Source organism: Gopherus evgoodei, chromosome 1 (assembly GCF_007399415.2).
Source record: "Gopherus evgoodei ecotype Sinaloan lineage chromosome 1, rGopEvg1_v1.p, whole genome shotgun sequence".
NCBI classification, from domain to species: Eukaryota; Metazoa; Chordata; order Testudines; family Testudinidae; genus Gopherus; species Gopherus evgoodei.
Genome location: NC_044322.1, coordinates 363173092 through 363199822, shown reverse-complemented (window position 1 = coordinate 363199822; position 26731 = coordinate 363173092). Strand labels below are relative to the sequence as shown.

Genomic DNA, 26731 nt, shown 5'->3' with positions numbered 1-26731 from the left:
CAAACGAAAACAAAAAAACAGAGACTCTGCAGGAGATACTTCCAAGGGGACAGGTCAGTCCTCTTCAGTACTTGAGACTCAGTGGGCTGGCTCATCCTCTCCAGCCAAGGATTCTGTAGGGGTAAGTCCAAAAATCTCCCTGCCCAATCCATCCTACATTGCAAAAGCTCCAGGGCTATCTCCTGGGTTCTCCAGTGGGTAAAGTCACTTGGCAAGGAATCCTTGCAGACTCTCTTCCCAAGAGGTAGATCTGAGCTCTTTCCTGGATGTATGCCTCAAGCATCTTTTCCGATTTCATATTAGACAAAAGGGCTCAGGGCTCCCTCTCTGCCATATCTCTGTGATTGGAAGCCCCAAGTGATCATTGTTCCCCTCCCAAGAAGGCAAAAGAAGAGTAAAAAGGCTAGAAAATATAGAAAAATAAAGCCAAAAAAATCTTCAGCTCTTCTCCTCCTGAACTCTAGCTTCTCCCTCAAAGAAGGAGTATTTTTGGCTTTAGATCATGTTAATCCCAGGCCAGAAAAGCAGAAAAGGTAGAAGTTGGCCGATTGTAGCAGAAGGTAAATGTGTAAAAGAGCAACTTAATCACAATACACACAACAAGCATCCGCTCTCAACAAGAGAGTGGAGGAAAAGACAAAGGCCAGAACTTGAAAAATAGGTGTCTAAAGTTAGTCTTCTCAGTCCACATTTATGCACCTAAATACACAGCCTGATTTTTCACAATACCGAGTAGCCAGCAGCTCCCATTAACATTAACTAAGTTAAAATTAATCAAGAAAAGGGTCAAGCCTTGTATGCATGGTTCTTTGGAATCCTGGCCCATGCTATGTTAGTGATGCAGAGCGTAAGGTACCGGATCAGTCCCTATTCAGTCTTTGAGCTCTTAGAGAAATCCACTTGTGTGGTTGTTATGAATGAGCTGAAGGGAGCACATTGAAGTAGAACAAGATGAACCAGGATGGTGCAAAGAGTTAATCACTGTGAGTTTTAGGAAACATTTGGCAGCTGAATGGCAGATAACACAGGTGACATCCACATAGGTAGTTTGATGTGCATAGCTGTTGAGGGAGGGTCGGGGGGCAGAACTGTTTAACTACGGTGGCTGCAATGCTGCTGTAATCTCCTTGGGACCCTTGCAGTTTGTTGGAGGAAAATGTAACATTTTTGTTTGCTGTTGTGTTTGGCTAATATTCCATGGAAGAGTCAGGACTAAAGCCTCATTATATTAATTATAATTTACAAGTTGGTCTCGGAGGCTTCCCCCTTCATATACTCATGCTCCATCCATAAGATGCCCCGTTGCACCTCAACATTGGTGTTCACACATGTAAAATTCCCTACTTGTTGGCAGATCTGTTATGCTATGTTGTGCATCTTTGAGAGAGTTGATTTTTTTAACATGATTAGACCAGGATGACTCCTCCAGAGACACATGATGATGTGATGGCAGGTTTGAGGTCACAAAACAAAATAAAGTTTGTAAGTCCTTTCAAACCATGCTGAGTGGAGCAATGTTCATATCCAGTGTCTGTGAAGTGCCTTGGGATGGCTAGCACTAGGGTCTGACTATTCAGAAATGGGGAGCTCAGCAGTTTTTGCAGTTAAGATCCTGTAGAGCATCTCAAATTTAGATCCCCCAAAATCGAGACACCCTAAATCACATAGATGAACAAGTTTTGTTGGGGGATATTCAACACAGCTTTTGTAAAAGGAAATCATGCCTCAGCAATCTGTTAGAATTCTTTGAGGGGGTCAACAAACATATGGAGAAGGATGATTCAGTTGATATAGTTGGATTTTCAGAAAGCCTTTGACAGGATTGCTTACCCAAAGCTCTTGAAGGAAACTAAGTAGTCATGGGATAAGAGGAAAGGTCCACTCATGGATCAGTAACTGGTTAAAAGACAGGGAAACAAAGGGTGGGAATAAATGGTCCATTTTCACAATGGAGAAGGGTAAACAGCGGAGGTCCCCCAAGGATGTGTACTGGGATCTGTGCCATTCAACATACTCATTCATGATCTGGAAAAAGGAGTAAACAGTGAAGTGGCAAAGTTTGCAGATGATACAGAATTATTCAAGATAATTAAGTCCAAAGTTACTGCTAAGAGTTACACGGGTATCTCACAAAAGTGGGTGACTGGATAACAAAATGGCAGATGAAATTCAACATTGATAAATGCAAAAGAATGTGCATTGGGGGGGAAAGTCCCAACTACACATATATAAAGATGTGTTCTGGATTAGCTGTTATCTCTCAAGAAAGAGATCTTGGAGTCATCATGAACAGTTCTCTGAAAACACAGTAGCAGTCAGAAAGGCTGTCAGTGTTAGGAGCTATTAGGAAAGGGATCAAAAATATGACAGAAAAGTATCATAATGGCACTATATAAATCCATAGCACACCTACACCTTGAACACTGCGTTCAGCTCTGGTGGCCCATCTGAAAAAGGATAGAGTGGAACTGGAACTGGTTCAAAGAAGGGCAACAAAGATGACCCACAGTATGGAATGGCGTCCATATGAGGAGAGACTAAAAAGATTAGGGCTGTTCGTCTTAGAAAAGAGATGGTTAAGGGGGGATATGATAGTGGTTTATAAAATCATGAATGGAGTGGAAAAAGTGAATAAGCAAGTGGTGTTTATCCTTTTCCCACAATACAAAACCCAGGGCCCACGCCGTGAAATGAATAGGCAGCAGGTTTAATACAAACAAGAGGGAATACTTTTTTATACAACCTACAACTAACCTGTGGAACTCGTTGCCATGGGATGTGGTGATGGCCAAAAATATAACTGGGTTCAGAAAAGAACTAAAGTTCATGCAGGATAGGTTCGTCAGTGGCTATTAGCCACAATAGTTAGGGATGTAACTCCATGCTTGGGGCAAACCTAAACCTCTGACTGCCAGAAACCAGGAAGGGAAGACAAGTGGATCTCTCTAAATTGCCCTGTTCTGTACACTTCTCCTGAAGCTCTGGTACTGGTCACTGTCAGAGACAGGATACTGAGTTAGATGGGCCATTGGTCTGACCCATAGAATCATAGAAGATTGGGGTTGGAAGAGACCTCAGGAGGTCATCTAGTCCAACCCCCTGCTCAAAGCAGGACCAACCCCAGCTAAATCATCCCAGCCAGGGCTCTGTCAAGCCTGACCTTAAAAACCTTTATAGATAGAGATTCCACCACCTCTCTAGGTAACCCATTCCAGTGCTTCACCACCCTCCTAGCGAAATATTTTTTCCTAATATCCAACCTAGACTTCCCTCACTGCAACTCAAGACCATTGCTTCTCGTTCTGTCATATGCCGCCACTCAGAACAACCGAGTTCCATCCTCTTTGGAACCCCCCTTCAGGTAGTTGAAGGCTGCTATCAAATCCTCTCTCACTCTTCTCTTCTGCAGACTAAAAAATCCCAGTTCCCTCAGCCTCTCCTCATAAGTCATGTGCTCCAGCTCCCTAATAATTTTCATTGCCCACTGCTGGACTCTCTCCAATTTGTTCACATCCTTTCTGTAGTGGGGGGGCCCAAAACTGGGTGCAACACTCCAGATGTCTCCTCACCAGTGCTGAGTAGAGGGGAATAATCACTTCCCTCGATCTGCTGGCAATGCTTCTACTAATGCAGCCCAGTATGCCATTAGCCTTCTTGGCAACTGTCATAAACAGTGGTTAAGGGTTAATGTCTCTTTTACCTATAAAGGGTTAAGAAGCTCAGTAAACCTGACTGACACCTGACCAGAGGACCAATAGGGGGACAAGATACTTTCAAATCTTGGTGGAGGGAAGTCTTTGTTTGTGCTTTTTGTTTTGGGGGTTGTTCGCTCTTGGGACTAAGAGGGACGGGACATCAATCCAGGCTCTCCAAATCTTTCTGAATCAGTCTTTCATGTTTCAAAATTGTAAGTATAGCCAGGCAAGGCGGATTAGCCTTATGTTTGTTTTCTTAACTTGTAAATGTGTCTTTTGCTGGAAGGATTTTTACCTCTGTTTGCTGTAACTTTGAATCTCAGGCTAGGGGGCAGGGAGTCCCTCTAGGCTATATAAATCTAAGTACCCTGTAAGCATTTTCCATCCTGATTTTACAGAGATAATTTTTACCTTTTCTTTCTTTAATTAAAAGCTTTCTTTTTAAGAACCTGATTGATTTTTCATTGTTTTAAGATCCAAGGGACTGGGTCTGAACTCACCAGGGATTGGTGGGGGGAAAGTGGGGGGGGATGGTTAATTCCTCCTTCTTTTAAGATCCAAGGAGTTTGGATCTGTGTGAAGCCTCTCAAGGCAACCCAGGGAGGGGAAAGTCTGGGGGGAAAGATGAGGGGATGGTTAATTTCTCCTTGTTTTAAGATCCAAGGGGTTTGGATCTATGTTCCCCAGGGAAGGTTTTGGGGGAACAGAAAGTGTGTCAGACACTAAATTCTGGCTGATGGCAGGTTACCAGATCTAAACTAGTAATTATGCTTAGAAGTGTTCATGCAGGTCCCCACTTTTTGTACTCTAAAGTTCAAACTGGGAAAAGAAACCTTGACAGCAACAACGGCACACTGTTGACCCATATCCAGCTTCTCGTCCACAGTAATCCCCAGGTCCTTTTCTGCAGAACTGCGGCTTAGCCAGTTGGTCCCCAGCCTATAGCAGAGCATGGGATTCTTCTGTCCTAAGTGCAGGACTCTGCACTTGTCCTTGTTGAACCTCATCAGATTTCTTTTGGTCCAATCCTCCAATTTGTCTAAGTCACTCTGGACTCTATCCCTACCCTCCAGCGTATCTACCTCTCCCCCATCTTAGTGTCATCTGCAAACTTGCTGCAGGTGCAATCCATTCCATCATCCTGATCATTAATGAAGATGCTGAACACAACCAGCCCAAGGACCGAGCCCTGGGCACTCCACTTGATACCAGCTGCCATCTAAACATCCAACCGTTGAGCCCAACGATCTAGCCAGCTTTCTATCCACCTTATAATCCATTCATCCAATCCATACTACTTTAACTTGCTGGCAAGAATACTGTAGGAGACTGTATCAAAAGCTTTGCTAAAGTCAAGATATATTGTGTCCACCGCTTTCCCCATATCCACAGAGCCAGTTATCCCATCATAGAAGGCAATCAGGTTGGTCAGGCATGACTTGCCCTTGGTGAATCCGTGTTGACTGTTCCTGATCACCTTCCTCTCCTCCAAGTGCTTCAAAATGGATTCCTTGAAGACCTGCTTCATGATTTTTCCAGGGATTGAGGTGAGGCTGACCGGTTTGTAGTTCCCCGGATCCTCCTCCTTCCCTTTTTTAAAGATGAGTACTATATTTGCATTTTTCCAATCATCTGGGACCTCCCGCGAGCCCGATGAATTTTCAAAGATAATGACCAGTGGCTCTGCAATCACATCAGCCAACTCCCTCAGCACCCTTGGATGCATTGTATCCGGCCCCATGGACTTGTGGACATCCAACTTTTCTAATAGTCCTTAACCTGTTCTTTCGCCACTGAGGGCTGCTCACCTCCTCCCCATACTGTGCTGCCCAGTGCAGCAGTCTGGGAGCTGCCCTTGTCTGTGAAGACCAATGTAAAAAAAGCATTGAGTACTTTAGCTTTTTTCACATCATCTGCCACTAGGTTGCCTCCCACATTCAGTAAGGGTCTCACAGTTTCCCTGACCACCACCTTGTTGCTAACATACCTGTGGAAACCCTTCTTGTTACCTTTCAGATCCCTTGTTAGCTGCAACTCCAGTTGTGCTTTGGCCTTCCTAATTCCACCCTGGCATGCTCAAGCAATATTTTTATACTCCTCCCTAGTGTTCTGACCAAGTTTCCACTTCTTGTAAGTTTCCTTTTTGTGTTTAAGCTCACTGAACATTTCTCTGTTAAGCCAAGCTGGTTGCTTGCTATATATATTATTCTTTCTGCACATTGCGATGGTTTTGTTCCTATGTCCTTAATAAGGCTTCTTTAAAATTCAGCCAGCTCTCCTGGACTCCTTTCCCCCTCTATTAGCCTCTCAGTGGATCCTGCCCATCAGTTCCCTGAGGGAGTCAGTCTGCTTTTCTGAAGACCTGAGTCCATATTCTGCTGCTCTCCTTTCTTCCTTTTGTTAGGATCCTGAACTCAACCATCTCATGGTCACTGCTGCCCAGGTTGCCACCCACTGCTACTTCCCGTACCAATTCTTCCCTGTTTGTGAGCAGCAGGTCAATAGGAGCATGGTCCCTAGTTGGTTCCTCCAACACTTGCACCAGAAAGTTGTCCCCAACACTCTCCAAAAACTTCCTGGATTGTTTGTGCACCAGTGTATTGCTCTCCCAGCAGATGTCAGGGGGATTGAAGTCTCCCATGAGAACCAGCACCTGTGATCTGGAAACTGCTGTTAGTTGTCCAAAGAAAGCCTCATCTGCCCCATCCTCCTGGTCTGGTGATCTATAGCAAACGCCCATGACGACATCACCTTTGTTGTTCTCGCCGCTAAACTTAACCCAAAGACTCTCAACAGGCTTTTCTTCAGTTTCATCCTGGAGCTCTGAGCAGTCATATTGCTTTCTTATATACAGTGCAACTCCTTCACCTTTTCTCCCCCGTCTGTCCTTCCTGAACAGTTTATACCCATCCATGACAGTGCTCCAGTCGTGTGAGTTACCTCACCAAGTCTCTGTTTTTCCAATCACATCATGGTTCCTTGACTGTGCTAGGACTTCCAATTCTTCCTGCTTGTTTCCCAGGCTTCTTGCATTTGTGTACAGGCAACTAAGATAACTAGCTGATTGCCCTACTTTCTCAATATGAATCAGGAGGCCTCTCCTGTTGCACCCTCCTCCTTGTGTTTCCTACCGGTATCCCACTTCCTCACTTACCTCTGGGCTTATATCACCGCCCCACCCCCCGGTGAACCTAGTTTAAAGCCCTCCTCACTAGGTTAGCAAGCCTGCCTGTGAAGATGCTCTTCTCTCTCTTCGTTAAGTGGATCCTATCTCTTCCTAGCAATCCTTCTTCCTGGAATAACATCCCATGGTCAAAGAATCCAAAGTTCTCTCTCTGACACCACCTGCGTAACCACGCATTTACCTCCACTATTCGATGGTCCCTACCTGGGCCTCTTCCTTCAACAGGGAGGATGGACAAGAACATGACTTGTGCCTCAAACTCCTTTATCCTTCTTCCCAGAGCCATGTAGTCTGCAGTGACCCCCTCAAGGTCATTCTTGGCAGTATCATTGGTGCCAACATGGAGAAGTAGGAAGGGGTAGCGGTCCGAGGGCTTGATCAGTCTTGGCAGACGCTCCGTCACATCCTGAATTCTAGCTCCAGGTAAGCAGCACGCTTCTCTAGTTTCCTGGTCTGGATAGCAGATGGATGACTCTGTCCCCCTTAGGAGGGAGTCCCCATCCATCACCACCAGTCTCCTCCTCTTGGGAGTGGTGTTCATGGAACCCCCTATCCTTAGGACAATGCATCCCATGCCTTCTGGTCGATGGGGTCTCCTTCTGATCCCTTCCCTCAGATGACTCTTGCAAACCATTCTCTGCCTTTGTACCTATGCAGAGAGCCTGAAAACGGTTTCTTACCTCTATCTGCATTGGGGGTACATGGGTTCTCCTCTTTCTTCTTCTGGAGGTCACATGCTGCCAATTTCCTTCCCCGTTCTGTACTGCCCTCTCGGATTCTTCTGCATGCTGTGCCTGCAGTACCAAATGCTAATTTCTATCCAGAAAGTCTTCATTTTCTCTGATGCAACAAAGGGTTGATGCTTGCGTCTCTAGTCCTTTAACCTTCTCTTCCAATATGGAGGCCAGCTTGCACTTTGTACAGACAAAGTCGCTTCTATCCTCTGGGAGAAAGACAAACATGGCACATCCTGTGCAGGTCACAACAGCTGATCACTCTTTACAGGGGTGTAGCCCTATAGAGTCTTTAGTGCTAGCTTGTCTTCTACTCTGATCATGATGGAACATTTCCTACTGAGACCTCTGGGGAATAAGCAAGTATATCTCACCCTGAAAGAGATGAGAATTGTACCAGTGTACTGATATGGCCTGTAGTCTTGGTGATTATGTATTCCTGCAGTGCCCACAAAGTGCTAGACACTGTCCGTACACACAGAAAGACTCCATCCTTGCCCCACCCAGAGAGCTCATAATCGGAGACCAGCAACAGAGGAAGGGGTAAAGCAGTCAGCTTGTGTAAAAATAAATACAGCCGCTTCCCAACGGCCCTTCAGTCTCGCCATTAGCAATGGGCTGATTTCACTGCCAACTTAAACTCAACATAGCCAAAGGTGACCTCCTTGTCTCCCTGCCCACCCAGCACCTTCCCACTGCAGGTAATGGCTGAGAACACGACCATCCTCCCTGTCACTCAGGCCTGTAGCCTGAGCCTCATCTTTGAATATCGCAACTTCCTTCTCCTTTAGTCCATACAAAATAGAGTTGATAAGATGACTTGCCTGGCCTGGCATTGTCCGTATCTTGCCCTCTTTGTATCCCTCTAACCAGCTCCCGTTCCTTCACTACATCAAATTCAAGCCCTTGTTCCTACCCGTAAGGTCCTGCACAGCTCTGTTCCTTCCTACTTATCTACTCTAGTGTCCTGGCGCAGCACCCCATTCCCCTGCCAGTGATGCTGGCCTTTTCCTGCATCTCCCACAGGCTCCTTTGGGCTTGTTTCCAGCCTGCCTTTAAAAAGTCCCCTCTGAACTACTCCATAAAGCACTATCCTTCAAGACCCACTATCGCAGTGATAGCACAGGGAAATGCAAGTGGCGAGCTGAAGGGCCAGCAGGGACAGCTGATACTGATTTGATTTATTGGTTTAGATTTTATCATTTATTTCTAAAAGTTTGTCTCTAAACCGTCTAGCTGTGCATGCAGCTGGCCTGTGTACATGGATCTTATAACCATTCCTCTTCTTCCCATTTATTTGTGTCCCACAGATTGCATCTGCTTGTCATTTAGACTGTAAGCTCATTGGGGCAGGAACACGCTCTCATTATGCTTAGTCCCCAGCAAGATGGGGTCCTGATCAAGACCGGGGTCTTCGAACCCTCTCCCAGCGCAAATAACATAGATAACATGACAGAAGTGGGTCTTGAATGAGGATTTGAAGGAGGGAAGCGGAATGGCTGGAGACCATGTTGTTATGGCTGCCATTCTGCTCTGTCACACCCCTCCTCCGACCCCTTCCAAGTGAGTTGTGGGCGAGGTCTGGTTTCAGATAGAAAATCCCTTCACAAAGAGGAGTGAATGTATGTCCCTGCTCCATCTCCGCACTTGCTTTGAAAACCTGCTTCTATTGTCTGTGCAGGTTCGTGCATTATTAATAATGTTTGTTTATAGGCCTTCACCTGGCAGGAGCCGATCTGAACTGTGTGCGCAGCTGAAGTGCAGCATTGCGCCATGGGGCCGGGCTGTACCCCACTCACACTTTGGCAAGAAGCTGTATGATGCTACCTGCCTTCTGGTTCTCTCAGGAATAGCCATATCTCCTTCAAGGAATTGTCCCCTTTTTGCCCGTATTTGTATTTGCACAGCCTCAAGAGTTTTGTGTAAGGGATTTCCTGTTTAAATACAGTTGAAAGGATCCGAAACCCATGCTTTAGATTAATATGTACCAGCTAGATTAGGGCTAATCAGGGTCCAGGTCTCAGCAGATGCAGCACAGGGACAATCCTAGACCTCATTACGGTGTATCTGCAGTATAATGGTCTCTCTCCCAAGGGTGATCATCTCTGCTTTAATGCACAGCAGACTTTACAGCCCTCACCCGTCTCCTTCCTCGGTTTGTTGCCACTCCTGTCAGAAAGGCTTCTACCTCAGACGCTGAGGCGATTTAGTTTAATCCCATGTAGAAAGGATCCTCTCTCTCACGGATAATTCTTTGCTGTGTCGAAGGTGGGGCTGGGCTTGACTACACCCCTGATATCAGGAATCCATCCTTCCCAGAGAGACTGATCCCATTCACTCTTCCCCTCTCAGTAAAGACCCTTTCTCTGGCTGGCAACATCTGTATCCTAGTGTGCGCCAACACTCTCCTCTGTACATCGCAGCGGCATCAAGCTTTGTAACCTGGAGTGTTCCCTGGCCAATACGAGAGAGTCAGTCCCTTGCATTGTGTGGAGTCTTTGGAATATCACTCCTAAGTAGGCCAGGAGACCCATTTGGCCAGTTGGCACAATGGAGACCAGTAAGTCCAGCTGCCTGGAGTGGAGACCTGCCAGCTTCTTTTGTCTCTGGTGGGTGCTCAGGTTCCATGCTGGCCTAAGGCCAAGCTTCCAGGTTGCTGCTTGGCTCCCCCACAAATTGAAGTCTGCAAGGTTTTCTTGACACGTCCATCTAAGACTTTATTTTTTTTAGGGGGCTATGTGTGTGGAAGGAATATCGGCTCAGATGTAAGCCTCCACAGTCTCCCTTTGCAAATATATAACAATCCCTGGTGCCTTCTGCAGTCTGCTGTGTGGAGCTCTGCAGGTGTCAGTCATATGGGGTGGTACCAGTGGTTACAATAGGACCCAGGGAAGCAGGTCTCTTCTCTCTATTCCAGATCCTGCCACTGACTCGCTGTGTGACCTTGGGGCAGGTACTTAACCCCTCTGGATCTTTCTACCGTCTGTAAAGTGGGCAGATAAATACCTCCTTCCTAGGGGATTTGTGAGTCTGAATTGTTAGCAGTATGTGTTGAGATCTTCAGTATTACTGAACTCTCTGCCCTCTCAAACCCTGGGGATCCCCCCTGGCCAGCATGATTAAGACATACACTTTTCTATCTGCACAAAAAGTGATGCAAGGACACAGAAACACATACTACTGCCTCCTGTCATTAAATAGTGTCCTCTGGGGACAGAGGTCCTGACCTTGCCTAGTGAAATCTGAGTCAAATTGCCCAAACAGGATAGTGGTTTGACAGTAGACTCCTGTGTCTGGAAAACCTGGATCAAAGATCCAGCTATCCAGAATGATTTGAACTGGGTCTGAGTAAGGGGCAATTCTGCACTAACCAGGGGCATAGACTTAGATGATCTAAGAAGTCATTTCCTTTGCTAATTTCTAGGATTTCAGAGTCCAGCCAAAGCTGCTACAACCTTCTCTGGCTCTGCCTTGCATCCAAGTGCACGTACCACGGTGTTACTGGAAGGCAAGAGGCTGCACCTTTATTGCAATTATTGTACATCACTTAATCGCCCAAACTGCACGGAAACCTCTGGGGCCTTAATACATTTTGTTGTTGTCTGAGCAGTAAACTAACCTGAATTTGTCATACCGCATCACAGGATTATTCCGATAGCATCAGAAGTGAAACCTGAAGCTTTACTGACACGTAATTGGACCTTAAACCGTAGCAGTGTAAATGATCCTGAGAGCAGGAGTCAGAGAAAAGCTGGTAGGAAGCAATGGGGTTTATTTCGGAGAGGCTGGTGGCAGTTCTGGGGATAAAGGGGCAGGCTGACTGGTGCTCTGGGAACGAATGACGGTTGTATAGTGAATCAGGCTGTTGTTTGCAAAACTCCTGCCTTTCTCGTTGCAGAAGTTGGAAGGTGTGTAGTGAATGAAGCAGGGGACTGCAGGAAGAGAAAGGATGGTCTCATGGTGAAGGCAGTTGACGGTCGCCCTAGAGAATTGGACTCTCTCCATGCTCTGCTGCACAGTTCCTGGGCAGATCACTTAAACCAAACTTGTCATAAAGCAGCCACTACCTGTGTGTGCCTCATTTTCTGAGTGCCCAGTGTGAGACTCTTGGAGCCAGATTTACAGAACTGCTGTGTACTCACAGCTGTGATTGAAGTTGATTGGAGCGAGCTGTGCTTTTAAGATAGTGATATAAAATTGCTAATTACTCTGACAAATCAGGCCCTAGACATCTAAAGTTGGAGACCCAGAATGGGGGTGACCTTTGATAATTTTGGCCTTAATCATTCAGTTTCAAATCTGTAAAATGGGGATAAATACCACCTTACCACACTTACCTCATTAATGTGTGAGAAGCACTCAGCCATTATGGTGAAAGCGCCATAGAAACGCCCATGAGTAGATGAGTAATTTTGTGTTCAGAGCAGGGTTTGAACGACGAGGCCTTAAACAAAACCTCAGGCAACACACTGAATGTGGCAGATAAAAAGGGATGTTGAATAACTCTCCATTCACTGAAGGAGGCAGGAGTCCCGTGGAAAAAATAGTATCTGATCATGTAATTGAAGACTGTGTCATAATGCACATGGATAAGAGAGCTGAATTCATGCTCCACAGGCACCAAACTGTGTCCACACACTGAGTTACCGGCTGATTTCTGTGACCTTGCCCAGCTTTGATCCAGACTCTTCCTCTCTCTTCTCGCCTTCACTCACGTTAAGCCTAAATTCAGTACTAGGAACCTTGTCCAATCTGATCCATGAAGCAGCTTGGGACACAACACAGATGATAGAATTTTTTTTTATTCCGTGAACGTGTTCCTTAAAATATGAATGAAAACAGCTTTGCTGTTGTGACTGGGCAAGGCTGGAGAATTTACAAGCAGCCTGGAATCCTTGTACTAAAGTGAGAGGCTCAGGGGAGAAACTGACCAGCCCGGTCTCATTTTCTCAGCTGAGTGAAATGCAGGCCGTTAACACAGCCTCAACTGGGAAGTAAATTGCACTGTTTTAAAATTGCTTTGGGTTTAACAATGACAAGGTGTTTGGCTACTGCCAAAGTCACTTTTCCGCTGCTCCAAAGGGATCTCCCCCTCCCTTCCTGAATCCTATACTAGCCTTCCCCTCCGCTTCCACTTCTCGAATACCACTCTTGCTCTGGCCAGTCCCTGCTCCTGTCCAGTTCCTAGGTCCCCATCACTTACTCCTGCCTTTATGCCTTTGCATGGTCATGTGTGGACCAGCCTCCCAGGCAGTGTGCACAAAGCTCCCGTGCTCCTTGGAACCAGCCTGTTCTTCAAGGCATTGCAACGCCAGTCACCTGCTTCTCTTGCATTGTAGCACCGTGGGCCCTTACAGCCTTTCAGGACAGGGACCCTTCTCCCTGCATGTCCCACCATGGACCCATTGGAGTCCTGCCTCTGGAATACTATATGCAGGTCTGGACCCCGTATTCAAGAAAGAGGAATTCCACCTGAAACCAGGAGAAGAGCTACTAACATGATCAGGGGAAAGAAGGGCCTGTCTTAAGAAACTGGAAGAGCATGGCTTATTTAGCCTAGCAAAACGAAGGTTGAGGGTGGATCTGAATGCTCTCTACAAATTCATTAAACACCAGGGAGGGTGAAGCGCTAGTTAAGCTAAAGGACAGTGGTAGGCACCAAAACAAAATGGGCATAAATTGGCCATGAACAGACTCAGACAGGAAATTAGAAGAAGATTTCTAATCATCAGAGTAATGAGGTTTTAGAACAGCCTCCCAGTAGGAACTGGGCGGGGACAATTAGTTTTGAGAGAGCTGGACAAATGTAGGAGTGGGATTGTATGACAGGGTTCCTTATGATGAGTGGGGGCAGGGATCAGCAGCCCATGGAGTCCCTTCCACTTTGTGTTTTATGTTCCTAAAGCTCATCTGGTCACCTGTGGAGATAAGGAAGGGATCTCTTTCCCTCCCTCCCTCCCCCCCGCCCATTTGTATTCTGTGGTTGGGTGGGGTTTTTGTTTTATCTTTTTTGTCTCCTTCCTCTGAAGCACCAGGGGTGAGGATGGCTGGAGTTGGACACTGCACAGGGAGGGTCAATGCTGTGAGATGGCACCAAGCGTTCTCCCGCTTGCATTCTTAGCCAGCTGGTTCTTGTTCATATATCCAGGATCTCACTGATTGCCATATGTGGCGGTCAGGATGGAATTTTCCCCCCAGGTTAGATTGGCAATGACCATGTGTGGGCTTTACCTTCCTCTGTGGCATGGAGTGTGGGTCGCTTGCTAGGATCATCAGGGTTTATCTGACATTGCAGGGGCCCTGGGCACTGATGCACCTCGGTCCTTCCTCTTTGCCTGTGGCACACGATAGTTTAGTCTCCTGTGGGCTGTAATACTTGGATCTAATGTGTGGGTGCTGGGTGATGCTGGTGGCCTGTGATAGTCAAGAGGTCACACTAAATGATCTGGCCCCTTCTGGCCTTAAACTATATGATTCTTGGAGCTACGTAAATAATAGCAACACACGCGGGATAAAAGATGTATCAAAACATGCTTGAGTCCTTTGATTTGTCTGGTTGAAATGTCTGAACGATCTGCAAATCGCATCGCCTACTTTTGTCTCCGCAGGGCTCGTCCAGATCCCCGTCAGCATGTACCAGACGGTGGTAACCAGCCTCGCCCAGGGGAATGGTCCTGTTCAGGTCGCCATGGCTCCCGTTACTACGAGGATAGCAGACAATGCCGTCACCATGGATGGTCAGGCAGTGGAGGTTGTGACCTTGGAACAGTGACGCTGCTGCCATGGCAGGATCATGATGATGTTTTTCCTCGTCTCTTATGTGAATAATTTTTTTACGCCTCTTCAGAGATGCAATCAGGTGGCATTGAGTCTCCTAGCTTTGGAAGCAAAGGTTTCGTTAACCTTTTTTTAAAAGGAAAAAAAAATAGCAGAGGATGTGTGTTAAGTCCGTTTTTATAGTGCTGCGCTGATCTTGTGGGAGTGGAAAGCCAATTTGTAATGGACTTTCATTCTGAGGAGATTTAAATCAAAACGCAACCCCCCTCCCTCCCACCCCTGCATGAAATATCTGTTAGAATCAGGGCAAGATGGGAAGATTGCCACCCCCCATAGGAAGCGGCTGTGCCCGTGGCTGGAGAGAGTTCCAACAGCGCTGCTGCCCGCCAAGCCAGCAGTGAGTTCTGCAGTGGCTCCCGGGGTCGGCCCCTCTGCCCTGTCACTTTGAGAATTAGGTTTCAAAAGAGAGCGCGAGAGAGAGAGTTTGGAAAAAGTCTCTCCTTGGGGAAGGCGCATGCGCCACTGTGTAGGGGCAGCAGCAGCCTTTCGAAGAGATAAAGCTCCTCAGAGGACAGCAATTGATCACCCCGCGGTTCCCGTAAGAGAAGAAAACTTTGCCGTTGAAGCTCTTGAGAAATTCCATGGAGAGTTGCCCCCCCACCCCATGCCCCTGCTTTGCTCTCCTGTAATCCACCCTCAAGACCTGCCCGTATCTTCTCTGCTGTTGAAATGTAGCTGACTTTTAGACCCTTCTCTTTATTATTTCATGTTTGTAAATTTAGACTGCAACAGAGAATCTCTTGGGGGGCCTTGGCTGGGGCACTGCGGCGGGGGACGGTGGTTCAGAGAGTGAGGAGTTACTGACTAGGGCAAATCCTTCCTTCCCCTGCATCTCCCCAGGGCTTGTTTTATAACAGCCCCGTTGCTGAGAGGTACTTGGAGTTCACCTGAGCTGTGTCTGCCACTGGTATTAGCAGAGCCGGGATAGCACTGTACGAAATAGGCGATCCCCTATCGCAGCCTCGACCCGTCCTGGAATAGCCGGTCCCCATGCTGTTTCCTTGTTCAGTAAACATGGGGGTCAAACTGCCTCCTCCCATAGCCCCCTGCCCCAGTTTGTGTTCCACGGGTCCCGCACCTGTTTCTGCTCTATGCGCATCTCCAGCACGGCTTTGCTGTGGCGAGTTTTTTTTAATCTACTTCATGAGAAAACCTCTAGACAGAAAAACGCCTGGTGTGTTTTCAGTGGCTGATTTTACTTGACTTTCCAATGGGCCAAACCTTTGCTTCCCCAAAACAACAAACACTGCCCCTCCCCCAGGCAAGCTCCTCCCTTCTTTTCGCCGCGCCTTCCCTCGGTGTGTGCAATTGTGCATGGTATTTAATTTTTGTTTATTGTTTATTTTAAGTGGCCATTTAACAAAATTCTCCATGTCTTGCTCCGCCTTCAAGAAAGTTTTCAGATTCTTGTATTTACTTGTTTTATATGAAAATATCAAATGTTCTTTGTATATGTTTTTCTGTACTTTAAGGAGGGGAGGGAAACATTTTCCATAGAAACAGCCCTGCTTTTCCGATTTATTTTTTTTAACTATTATTTTTTATTGTCGTTGTGAAGATGTCCAGTGGCTTTACCGTCGGTGTTTCTTTGGCAATGAAATAACGTTCTTACAGTCTCAGAAATTCTCCCCAGAAAAAGAAAAAAACAGTCAAGTAGCAGAGCATGGAATACCTGTTGTTTTCCCATTCTGTCTATTCTTGCCTCATTCAATAAATTGTTACAAATGTGTCTGCACCCGGAGGCTCTTATTTGCAGGTCTTTGCCCAGTTTTGGTAAATGGAGAGAAGATGTTTTTAAGAGGGAGACTGTCAGGTGGTTAATGCATAGGAACTTTTTTATTTTTATTTTTTTTTTAACTTATTTGTGTTGTTAATATCTTAGGGCCTCTCCCTGCAGACTTGACTCAGATGCGTAATCCCATGGACTCCAATAAAACTATTCAGCTGAGTAAAGCTATGTGTGGGCATAAGAGTCTGCATGATCCGGGCCTTAGATTATTACATGAAAGTTTGTTTTTTAAACCCACTTGTTTACTCTTTTTGCACTTCACTCAGCTTGAACAATGAAATTGGACAAGTCGGCCTCACTTTTTCATTCATGGTCCCTTTCAGGTTCCAGACCAGAATTGGGCAAACTGCGGCCTGCAGGCCACATCCGGCCCATGGGACCGTCCTGCCTGGCCCGGGAAGCTAGCCCCCAGCTCCTCCCTCGCTGTCCTCCCTCGCCCGCAGCTACGCCACCATGCGGGCAGTGGGGCTGTGCGCTCCTGCATAGCACTGCGGCAGCGTGTCTAGCTCTGGCCGGGCGGCGTGGCTGCCAGACATGCTGCTCTGAGCAGCATGGTAAGGGGGCCAGGGGTTCTGGGGGATAGTCAGGGGACAGGGAGCAGAGGGTGATTGGATGGGACAGTCAGGAAATGGGGAAGGGGGAGTTGGATAAGCATGGGAGTGCCGGGGGAGGCCTGTCAAGGGGCAGGGGTATGGATAGGGGTCAGAGCAATCAGGGGAGTTGGATGGGGAGTGGGGTTCCATGGGGCAGTCAGGGGTGGGGGGGGGTCCCAGGAGGGGCGGTTAGGGGACAAGGAGCGGGGGAGGATGGACAGATCGGAGGTTCTGAGCGGGGCAGTCAGGAGGCGGGAAGTGGGAGGGATCAGATAGGGGGTGGGGGCCAGGCTGTTTGGGGAGCCTTCCCTACCCAGCCTTCCCTACAGTTTTGCAACCCCAATGTGGCCTTCAGGCCAAAAAGTTTGCCCACCCCGGTCTAGCGCCATGCGCTAGCCTACGTCAATGGTGTTGGGAACTCGGACGGTGAGTTATTCAATGTCATGCTAAGGCTTTGGCTGAGAGGCACTTTTTGGAGCAGACATTAAAGATCCCACAGCACTTTTTTGGGCAAGGTCATGGAGTTGGCCCTAGTGATTCGTTAGTTAATATTTATAATGTCCTCTCAGATGAAAATTGTAAGTGTTAAGTATGAATTAGTGCTTCTGTCCTAGCCAAGTCCCAGTTGGAATAATTACGTGTCTCCTACCCTACCAGATTTGCTGGTACTTGATTCAGACTAAATGTGGAAATTCTTTAGATCAGGGGTAGACAACCTACGGTACCTGTGCCGAAGGCGGCACGTGAGCTGATTTTCAGTGGCACTCGCACTGCCTGGGTCCCGGACACCCGTCTGGGGGGGGGGCTCTGCATTTTAATTTAATTTTAAATGAAGCTTCTTAAACATTTTTAAAACCTTATTTCCTTTACATACAACAATAGTTTAGTTCTATATTATAGACTTATAGAAAGAGACCTTCTAAAAACGTTAAAATGTATTACTGGCACGCAAAATCTTAAATTAGAGTGAACAAATGAAGACTTGCCACAGCACTTCTGAAAGGCTGCCAACCCCTGCTTTAGATGCTTGAAAAAGTAGATAGCACGAAATAGATTCCTCTTTGTGTTTTAAATGTGAGCTTGGTCAGAAATGATTAAAAAGGGGAGGGGAAAATAACTTGCACACTGACTCAACCCAGAAACATGGTCCAGGAAGCTTTATTTGAATATTGTGTATAACAGTATTAATGTATTTGTGTTACAGTAACATGTAGAGATGGGAGCCTCATTGTTCTAGGCTCAGTATAAACACACAGTGAGAGACAGTCCCTGCCCCAAATCACTGCCAATCTAAATCTCCTGAGGGCTTAGGCCACTGAACTGTCTTGTCTACGTCCTGTTGCCAAAATATTTGTGAAATGTTTCAACAGATCCAGCCATGCTGCCTCGGGCTGTGATTTTGTCATATCGCCCATGCTCGGGAGCGTCAACTCTGGTCAGTATTGGGATGAGAGGCTCCTAGGGAAACCCAAAGCGGCACTGGTCATTCGGCAAGTGACACACTTTGCTTTGGGCTGTTGTCGATCCAGTACCCCAGCATGGCATTTGGGGTGCTGAACTGGCAGAGAGGATGGTAGAGCAAGGTTCTGACCACTTTGGGTCACTGTTAGCCCTGGTGTTTGGGGCATATTCCTAACCTTAGACTATGCCTTTCTGCTTCTGGAAATCCCCTCCAATGGTATTCTTCCCTTTCTGTCCCAAACTCTTCTGTAATGTTTGAAGAACTGCCACATTCTACCCCCGAGGTAGCTGCATTATCCTGTGGGCGATGTGATCGCTGGGCGCCTATAGGATAAGACGGGCTAGCTCTTCTCACCAACAGAGCAGCTCCCGGCAGGAGTGAGAGCTAACGCACCAGTACTGAGTAACACATGTGAGGGGAAGCACATCGGTTACCCTGGTTTTCCTCCTTTTGATCTGATGATCACATGTAGCAAGCAGGATCCCAGACAGAGGCTGAGCCGCAACAGAGCCCATCTCCCCCCTTCTTTCTCCTACGCCCCAAAGTCCACTTCTCTGGTCCTGTCACCTCAGCATTTCTCAGTCCTGTGCGACTTGCTCAAGCGAGATGATGCCCCTTCTCCCAGTGCATAGCCTTTCTGCGTCCTCCAAATTCCCCAGGACTGCTAGGGCTGCTTGCCAGCTGTAAAAAATGTTAAATTCTGTGTACAGTTTCCTCCAGATTCTGCTGAAGGATTGGAAAATCTGCACAGATATCTACCCCGCCCACACACACACATACACACACACATACACACACACACAGCCCTTAGGAGACAACTGGTTAATGGCTGCTATCCTTGTCGAGAAGCCTTTCTCATATGTTTTTCACTCACTCCTCTCCCCATTTTAAATTCCTTCCCCGACAGCCAGAGATCTCCCATTCCCCTGGAGTCGTCATCTCTCTCCCAGCACGAGATCAGCCGTGTCACTGAGCACTGAGTTATCTGCCTTTTTAAAGCTGGTCCCCCTCTCCGCAGCCTGGGCCATCAGCAGCATTTGAACCCAGGACCATCAGCTCTCAGTCTGGTCCTCTTGTCACTTGAGCTAAAGTTGTGATGCTGCTCCGTGTCGTAGAACCGTCTCTGACGGGGACCTGCCAGCGAGGGGACGACAAAGCTTTGCAGTGGAGTTGCGCTTGCGTTCTCAGCTCTCTGACGCCTCCTTTCAGGTGATGCTAGCTGCAGGGGATAAAGCACAGGAGCTGCCCGTGGCTGTTCTGTAAACACGCTCCCTGCCCAGGCCCTGCAATGTTTCTTCTTCCCAAGGCAGAGCATGCTGGCTCAGAGCCTACCCGTACTAAAGATACAAGCTATGCATAGAAGATGGATCTATTAACGCTGGCTGGTGCCTCTCCATCCCCTTTCCCCCCCCCACCCCACCCTGCAAAAATCCCACTGGCCTTAAACCTGGCTGCAGGGAGTTCCTAGAGCTTCATCCAACCGCTGTGTCCCAGCAGTGAGCACAGAAGCAGCCTGTATGAAAAAGAAACATGTGCAGGGCTGTGTTGCTATAGCTGGAGGGGCCTCAATCAGCTGTTGGCTTGGGAATGAGATGCTGAAGCCACAAGAGAGACAGCTGGGAGGGGGATTGGGACCAGGAGGCGCTGCCAGTTGGAGGACCATGCCTGGCATCTGCCAATCGCAAGCAGGGAGAAAGCTGCTCACTCCCCCTTTCCTTCCTGGTTTAGGAGCCAGGCCTGGCAGGGGGGAGGTTAATGGGGAGCGGTTAATGGAGACAGGCCTGTCGCCGGGGGGCGGGGTTATCCCCCAGAGCATGTGGGCCTGTCACCCACCATTGCTACAAGCAGGTGAGTCAAGGCTGTTGGTGTTTGCAGCCTCCCCCAGGCCACAGGGCAGAGCCCTCCACTCATCACATTGTGCAATTAGCCACTGGGAAGATGGTCCCACATGGGAGCAGGTCAGGGCCATACCCCTGTAATGGGTCCCCCAGCTCCAGTGGGGAGATGAACGTGGGATCCGGGGGGAAAGAGGTAGGCAGGCTCCAAGCCAGGGTTCACCCGGTGCAATGCTGAAGCCATAGGGGGTAGGGGCAGAATGGGAGGCCAGGGAGGTTTACACCCGTGATGTGATGCAGCTAAAGGAAGTGGAGCAGAAACGGGAGGGAAACTGTGAGCTTTGAAAGCTGGGATGCGGCCAATGGGGCCGGCTGCACAATAGGGCACTGAGCATGTAAGTGAAGCCCTGTCACTGGGGCTGTCGGTGAGCCTGAGTGAGATGAGTTTGGTGAGTCTCCGGCCAATGGCTGGAGGAGAGGCACCCATCACTAAAACTACCAGACCCACGGGGCTCCTTGCTGGCAGTGAAATCAAAGACTGAATTGGTCCCCGGAGGCTGAACTGGGCCCAGCGACTCCCAGTCACCTCTGGTCACAGCATTCGCAGCGCCCTGTTCCTGGACATCCAGCTGCTTCTTTGCCAGCGCTGGGGCCAGAGGAACGTAGAGTGGCGGGTTGCGCACAAGGACACTGCAGTGCAACAAGTCGAGCAGGCCTAAGCCCGTGACTGCTCCCACCCCATCCAGTGTTGGCTGCTGTCTTAGCAGCTGTGGGGGTGATCCTGTTGGCTTTATTAAGCTAACCAGGGTCAGGTCAGGCCTGGCTAAGCGGCCGATGTGGAAAGTGGTGCTGGCTGCACCAAGTTACAGGCAGCCTTTGCTGCTGAGAAGCCCTGCAATGAAGCCAGAGCAGCCTGCCCAGTTGCTGTGTTGCTCTGCTTCACGGACCGGTGGCCACGTCCCACTCCAGGGCCAGCGGAGGGGATGCTGGTCACTGCCTCGGGTGCCTTGGCTGCAAGGTGAGGCGGAAATGTGAGATCATCAGCCATGTAATGCGCCTACGTTCTCACCTGGATTTCGTGGGCCTCATCCCAATGCAAAGCAGGAGTCACTCCATGATGCCGCGTCAGCGGAGAGCCGCTGGGAGCGGTGACCTGGGTCCTGTGTTTTCCTGCCGATAAAGCCCCATCGCTCTGTGCCAGCTGGATGTTGCAGTGGGTGGCTGAATCCACTGCAGGGGCGGCGACAACTGCTAGAAAATTGATTTAAAGCTCGGCCTAGCTTAGGGAACATAAATCCTCAGCAGGACCCCTAGGGCGTCCATCGGTCACATGCTGCTGAATGCCCAGTCGGGCCCACTAATGCTACTTGCTTTGGTTAATCAGGGTTTGGGCTGCACTCGTTTAAAGATCTAGTTAACGAGCTGCACATTCAGCCTGAGTGACACAGCGTGACAAGGACACGGGGCTGCCTAGCTCTCCAGCACCTTCTGCGCTACCAAGCCGGGGGCGGGGGGGCACGTGCACAGGTGCACGGGAAGGTTAAGGTCACAGCTGAAGTTAGGGTTGCCAACTTTCTATTCGCACAAATCCAAACACCCCTGCCCTGCCCTTTCTCGCTCCATCCCACCTCCCACCATTGCTCACTCTCACTCTCCCCCCACCCTCATGCACTTTCACCGGGCAGGGGTTGGGGTGCGGGCTCTGGGGTGGGGCTGGGAATGAGAGGTTCAGGGTGCGGGAGGGGGCTCTGGGCACTTTGCTCTGCTGCTTCCGGGCACATGCTCTTCCTCCAGGTCTTGGTTCAGTGGGCTCGGCCCAGCCTGCACGCCAGCTGCGGGGGCAATGCCTGGAGGTCAGGGCCGGCTTTAAGCCGAGTCCCTGGAATTGCGCCTAAGAGGGCCCCGTGCCTTCGGCATCTTAAAAAAAATTTTTTTTTTTTTACTCATCTGACGGCGGGGACTGGGGGGGTCCACTCTGGGTCTTCGGTGGCAGCAGTGTGTGTCTGCCCCAGAGCTTCAGCGGTGTTTTGGCAGCAGGGTGTGTGTGTGTCCTTCGGTGCTGTGGAAGACCCGGAGTGGACCCCCCGCCACCAACATGCCGCCGAAGTCCTGGACCGCCGCCAGCTACTGGAATCGGGCCAGCCCTGCTGGAGATCAGTGTTTTTAGCAGGTTCCTCGTGTGTTAAGCTGCACTGATCCTGTAAGAAGCAAAATCACAACCACCAACCTAAGCCAATGAGGGGTTTGGTGGGGTGCTGGCCAGCTGAGAGGGGGCGGGCGGTTTGGTGGGGTGCTGGCCAGCTGCAGGGGGAGTGGGGCGAGCGATTTGGTGGGGTGCTGGCCAGCTGAGAGGGGGCGGGCGGTTTGGTGGGGTGCTGGCCAGCTGAGAGGGGGTGGGCAGTTTGGTGGGGTGCTGGCCAGCTGCAGGGGGAGTGGGGCGAGCGGTTTGGTGGGGTGCTGGCCAGCTGAGAGGGGGCGGGCAGTTTGGTGGGTTGCTGGCCAGCTGAGAGGAGGCGAGCGGTTTGGTGGGGTGCTGGCCAGCTGAGAGAGGGTGGGCGGTTTGGTGGGGTGCTGGCCAGCTGAAGGGAGGGTTGGTTTGGTGGGGTGCTGGCCAGCTGAGGGAGGGAGAATGGGACAGTTTGGTGGGGTGCTGGTCAGCTGAGGGGGGGGCGGGGCAGTTTGGTGGGGTGCTGTCCAGCTGAGCACTGACCAGGCCTCTAAGCCAGAGCAGCTCCGGCACCGAGGATCACATGCCTCACGCTAGACTGAGCAGCAAAACCCTCCCACGGAGCGAGGGGCTTCCTAGTGGTTTGGGGAGCAGGGCAGCAGGCTGGCTCCTGCATGGCTCCGGGGGTGGGGGCCCAGTGGAGGACCGGATGCTCTTGTGGGAGGTCGATAGCGTCCGCCTGGCATAAGCCTGCTCCCTGCTGCGGGCCATCAGCACAGAGGAGCCGCCCTGCTCCATAGCCGCCCAGCACAGGCCGGCACAGCGGCTTTAATCTTCGCTAATCAGGTCTCAAGAAGAAGGTCAGGGCCACCTGCGGGGCCCGGCTCACGCCCGCTGGAGCAGACTGTTTAATCTCCCCCTGCTGCTTCCGGGCCACCCAGAGCCAGCGAGAAGCCACGAGAGAAGCCTGGAAATGCAAGGGAGGGCACTGGAGAGGCACTCACACCGGGACCCGTAGAGCCCGGGAAAGCGAGGCCGTAACAGCGTTGCATAAAGCCAGGTGCTGGGGATGTTCAAACACCCACAGCTCTGCTGATGCTGCTCAATCCTGATCTGCAGCTCCCCCCATCCCCCCAGTGCTGGGGCTAGCCCGATGGGGGCCCTAAGCAGGACTATTCCCTCCCCCATAGATAACACGTACTAAGAATGAATAGGGCCCCGTTGAGCTGCTCAGGGTGCTAAGCAATTGCTTAGGCTGCTTATGCCTAGGGCCAGCTCTGCCTCCCCCGCACCCCACCTGCCCGCCCTGCTACCCCAGCCATGAGCTGCAGCTGAGCATATGCTGACGCTCAACAACGGCGGGGGGATTTTAATAATCTCTTGGCTCCGGGCCTGTCCAGGGACACCCTAGGGGTGCCAAAGAATCCCTATGTTCCTGCCAAGCACATCTCCTGTCACAATAAATCAGCCCCCTGCCCCCCAGCACCGGGTCACCCAGACAGCCAAGGGGGAGCAGAAGTGGGAGGGTGACGTCCCAGGAGCTGCCAGCCATGCGACACCCCCCCAACCCCTGGGGCTTGAAACGCCAAAGCCGAGCTGCTTTCCGAGCGAGAACATTTCATGGTATGAGCCTCTGCGACCCGAGGCAGCTCCCGCCCCCCCCCACCCCCCCAGAGCGCTCAGGGCTGCTCACCCCGCCAGGCCAAACCAGGGAGGGGAGCCAGAGGGAAGAGGCAGACACCAGGGACACCTTCAGCCCAGGGCTTCGGAGCATCCCCAGGACGGGGGTGAGGGAGAAAGGGGGAGCCTCTCCTGAAGGAGGCCTGGCGTGTGGCTCTGACCACATCAGCCCCCTTTGCCGCCATGCTGAAGCCAACATCTTGTCTGTACCGGCAGAGCCAGGGAGAACTTAGCCCCACCCACCCTACCTGGCTTCCGTAGTAACTTGGCTTGAGGGCAAACCCCACCTTTGCTCCACCTGCGTGTCCAGCCTTCTTCCGACAGGCAGCGTCGCCGCGCTATCTCCCACACCGCCCCTTCTGCCAGGAGGACAAGCTCCCTGAGCAAATCCAAGCAGCCACAGCCCCCTTCCGACCCCAGCCTGCTGAGCCTATTGAGCTGAGGTTGCTCCTCGTTCCTTTAGCTCATAAGCCCTTCAGGGCAGCGAGAGTCTCCCTGGCCTGTGCAGGCCCCAGCATGGGCTTGTTAGCCGCACACAGCGCTGGTTAACAGGTGGCCTGTGACTACCTAGCGTTCTGGGTGCATCAGGTTTTTTAGGCTACAGCCACTGCAAGAACAGCACCGAGGACTAGCAGCGGCTGCTGGACAAATTCAAGCTCTCAAGAAGGTTCATGGTTTTAAGTGAGGGTAATTAGCCACCGGGCCAACTGCGGCGGGTTCTCCTGCAGTCATGGGCCTGAGCTCAAGATGGGCCGTCTGGGTCTAAATGTGCCGCTCTAGTGCAACCAGAAGGCCTGGGCTCCGTGCAGGAATCATCTCAAGGTCAGAACGGTTCCATCAGGCTTTGAGGTTGAGGCTCAATCCCGTCTGGGGCCTGTGGGTGCTACCAGGAGTGAACTCATTATTACTGCTTGTGGCCTGCCTTTGCTGTGCCAGCCCTCCGCCACCTGGCAGCTGCCCTCCCTCAACCCCCTGGTCACGCGTAAGCCCAATTCATAGATTCTAGGACTGGACGTGCCCTCGAGAGGGCATCGAGGTCAGTCCCCTCCCTCATGAGAGGACCAAATACTGTCTAGACCATCCCGGATAGACATTTATTTAACCTACTCGTAAATATCTCCAGTGATGGAGATTCCACAACCTCCCTAGGCATTTTATTCCAGTGTTTAACCAAACTCCAACCAGAAACTGCCTGGCCTCTAAACGCATTTGCCACACAGCAGCTGCCTTATTGCAGGGTAACTTGCCAAAAGAGAGCTGTGCCATGCCTTGGCCGCCAAGGGAGTTGGGCGACAGCTCCATGGCTGGTCAGCTCTACGCAGGCTCATAGCCCGTGCCCAGCCCCAGCCCAGCCAAGATGCTTTGCGGAATATAGTCGCTCACGACTTCCTTCCCCTGCTCCCACCACGCTGCGCCTGGGGCCCTGTGAGCTGGATCCTTGCTAAGGGGCCTCGGGCTGGTGTGTGCCCTACATCAGCCCAGACTTGGCCTGCTGCATGCGTCATACGTTAGGGCCTTGGGCTGCACCTGGGACTGGGTCAGGTGCCCGGGGAGAGGCTGCATTGTAAGAGGGCAGCATTGACGTTACACGTATGGTTACGCAGCCTCTCATAAGAACAGCCACACTGGGTCAGATCAAAGGTCCATCCAGCCCAGTATCCTGCCTACTGGCAGTGTCCAATGCCAGGTGCCCCAGAGGGAGTGAACCTAACAGGCAATGATCAAGTGATCTCTCTCCTGCCATCCATCTCCACCCTCTGACAAACAGAGGCTAGGGACACCATTCCTTACCCATCCTGGCTAACAGCCATTAATGGACTTAACCTCCATGAAGGCTCTCCGTGGGTGCCTCACCCAGTGCTAGGTGCACGCAAGGTGGTCCAGTTGCAGAAAGCTAATGCTGTGGGCAGCCTGGAAGGCCATTGTCAGCAGTGCGGGCTGCAGCACCGTGGCTTACATGTCGTGTTGGCTGTGTGCTCACAGCACCTAGCACCAGGCACTAGCAAGTCACTCCCTAAGAAGAGAAAAAAAACGAGGCTTTATGCCTGGTCCACATAGCAATGGGTGGCACGTTCCCACTGGGCGCCTTTGTCTCACATAACTCCCACAGCAATCACTGCTGCTTGCTCTCTGCCCGCCTGCTCTGAGTTTGCTGCATAATTCATCCGCCCAGCCCTGCTGCTCAGGCCCCTGTGTAACCAGACACCGGCCTGGAGGAGCCGGGTCTTCAGGAGGCACTGGTGCTGAAGCGGCAGGGCGAGAAAGGGGATCAAGCAAAGGCATCGACAGTGTCACAGTTGGGGAAACAAGACTCATTTGCACGTTCCACCCCCCCCATCAGACTTAAAGCTGGGGGAGGGTTGGGGGGTGCGCTACACACTGAGGAGCTGTTTGCCCTTATTCCCCACATTTGGGTCAGCTATGTCCAACACCCTACCAAATTCATGGTCAATTTCACAGTCAGGATTTTTAAAATCATGAATTTTTTGTTATTTAAATTTGAAATTTCACGGTGCTGTAATTGTAGCGATCCTGACCCAAAAAGAAGTTGTGGGGGATGTGCAAGGTGATTGTGGGAGGGGGGGAAGTGGGGGGGGGGTCATCACTACTGCCACCCTTACGTCTGCAGCGCTGCTGGCGGGGACTCTGCTCTCAGGCCTGGGTGTCTGGCCAACAACCACCAGTCTCCAGCCACCCCACCTCTGACAGCAACATAGAAGCAAAGATAGCAAACTGTCACCTGCCCCCCTAGCCT

General features: G+C 50.4%; 1 protein-coding gene across 2 annotated transcripts in view; it reads left to right on the top strand.

Moving 5' to 3' along the window:
• Positions 1 to 16185, top strand: part of NRF1 (nuclear respiratory factor 1) — a 131491-nt gene extending 115306 nt beyond the window's left edge. For both annotated transcript variants that reach the window (XM_030581161.1, XM_030581115.1), the window contains one exon: positions 14222 to 16185. In XM_030581161.1, coding sequence (XP_030437021.1) covers positions 14222 to 14385 — 164 coding nt within the window. In that variant the 3' untranslated portion in view covers positions 14386 to 16185. The remainder of the gene's footprint in view (positions 1 to 14221) is intronic.
• The last annotated feature ends 10546 nt before the right edge of the window (positions 16186 to 26731 follow it).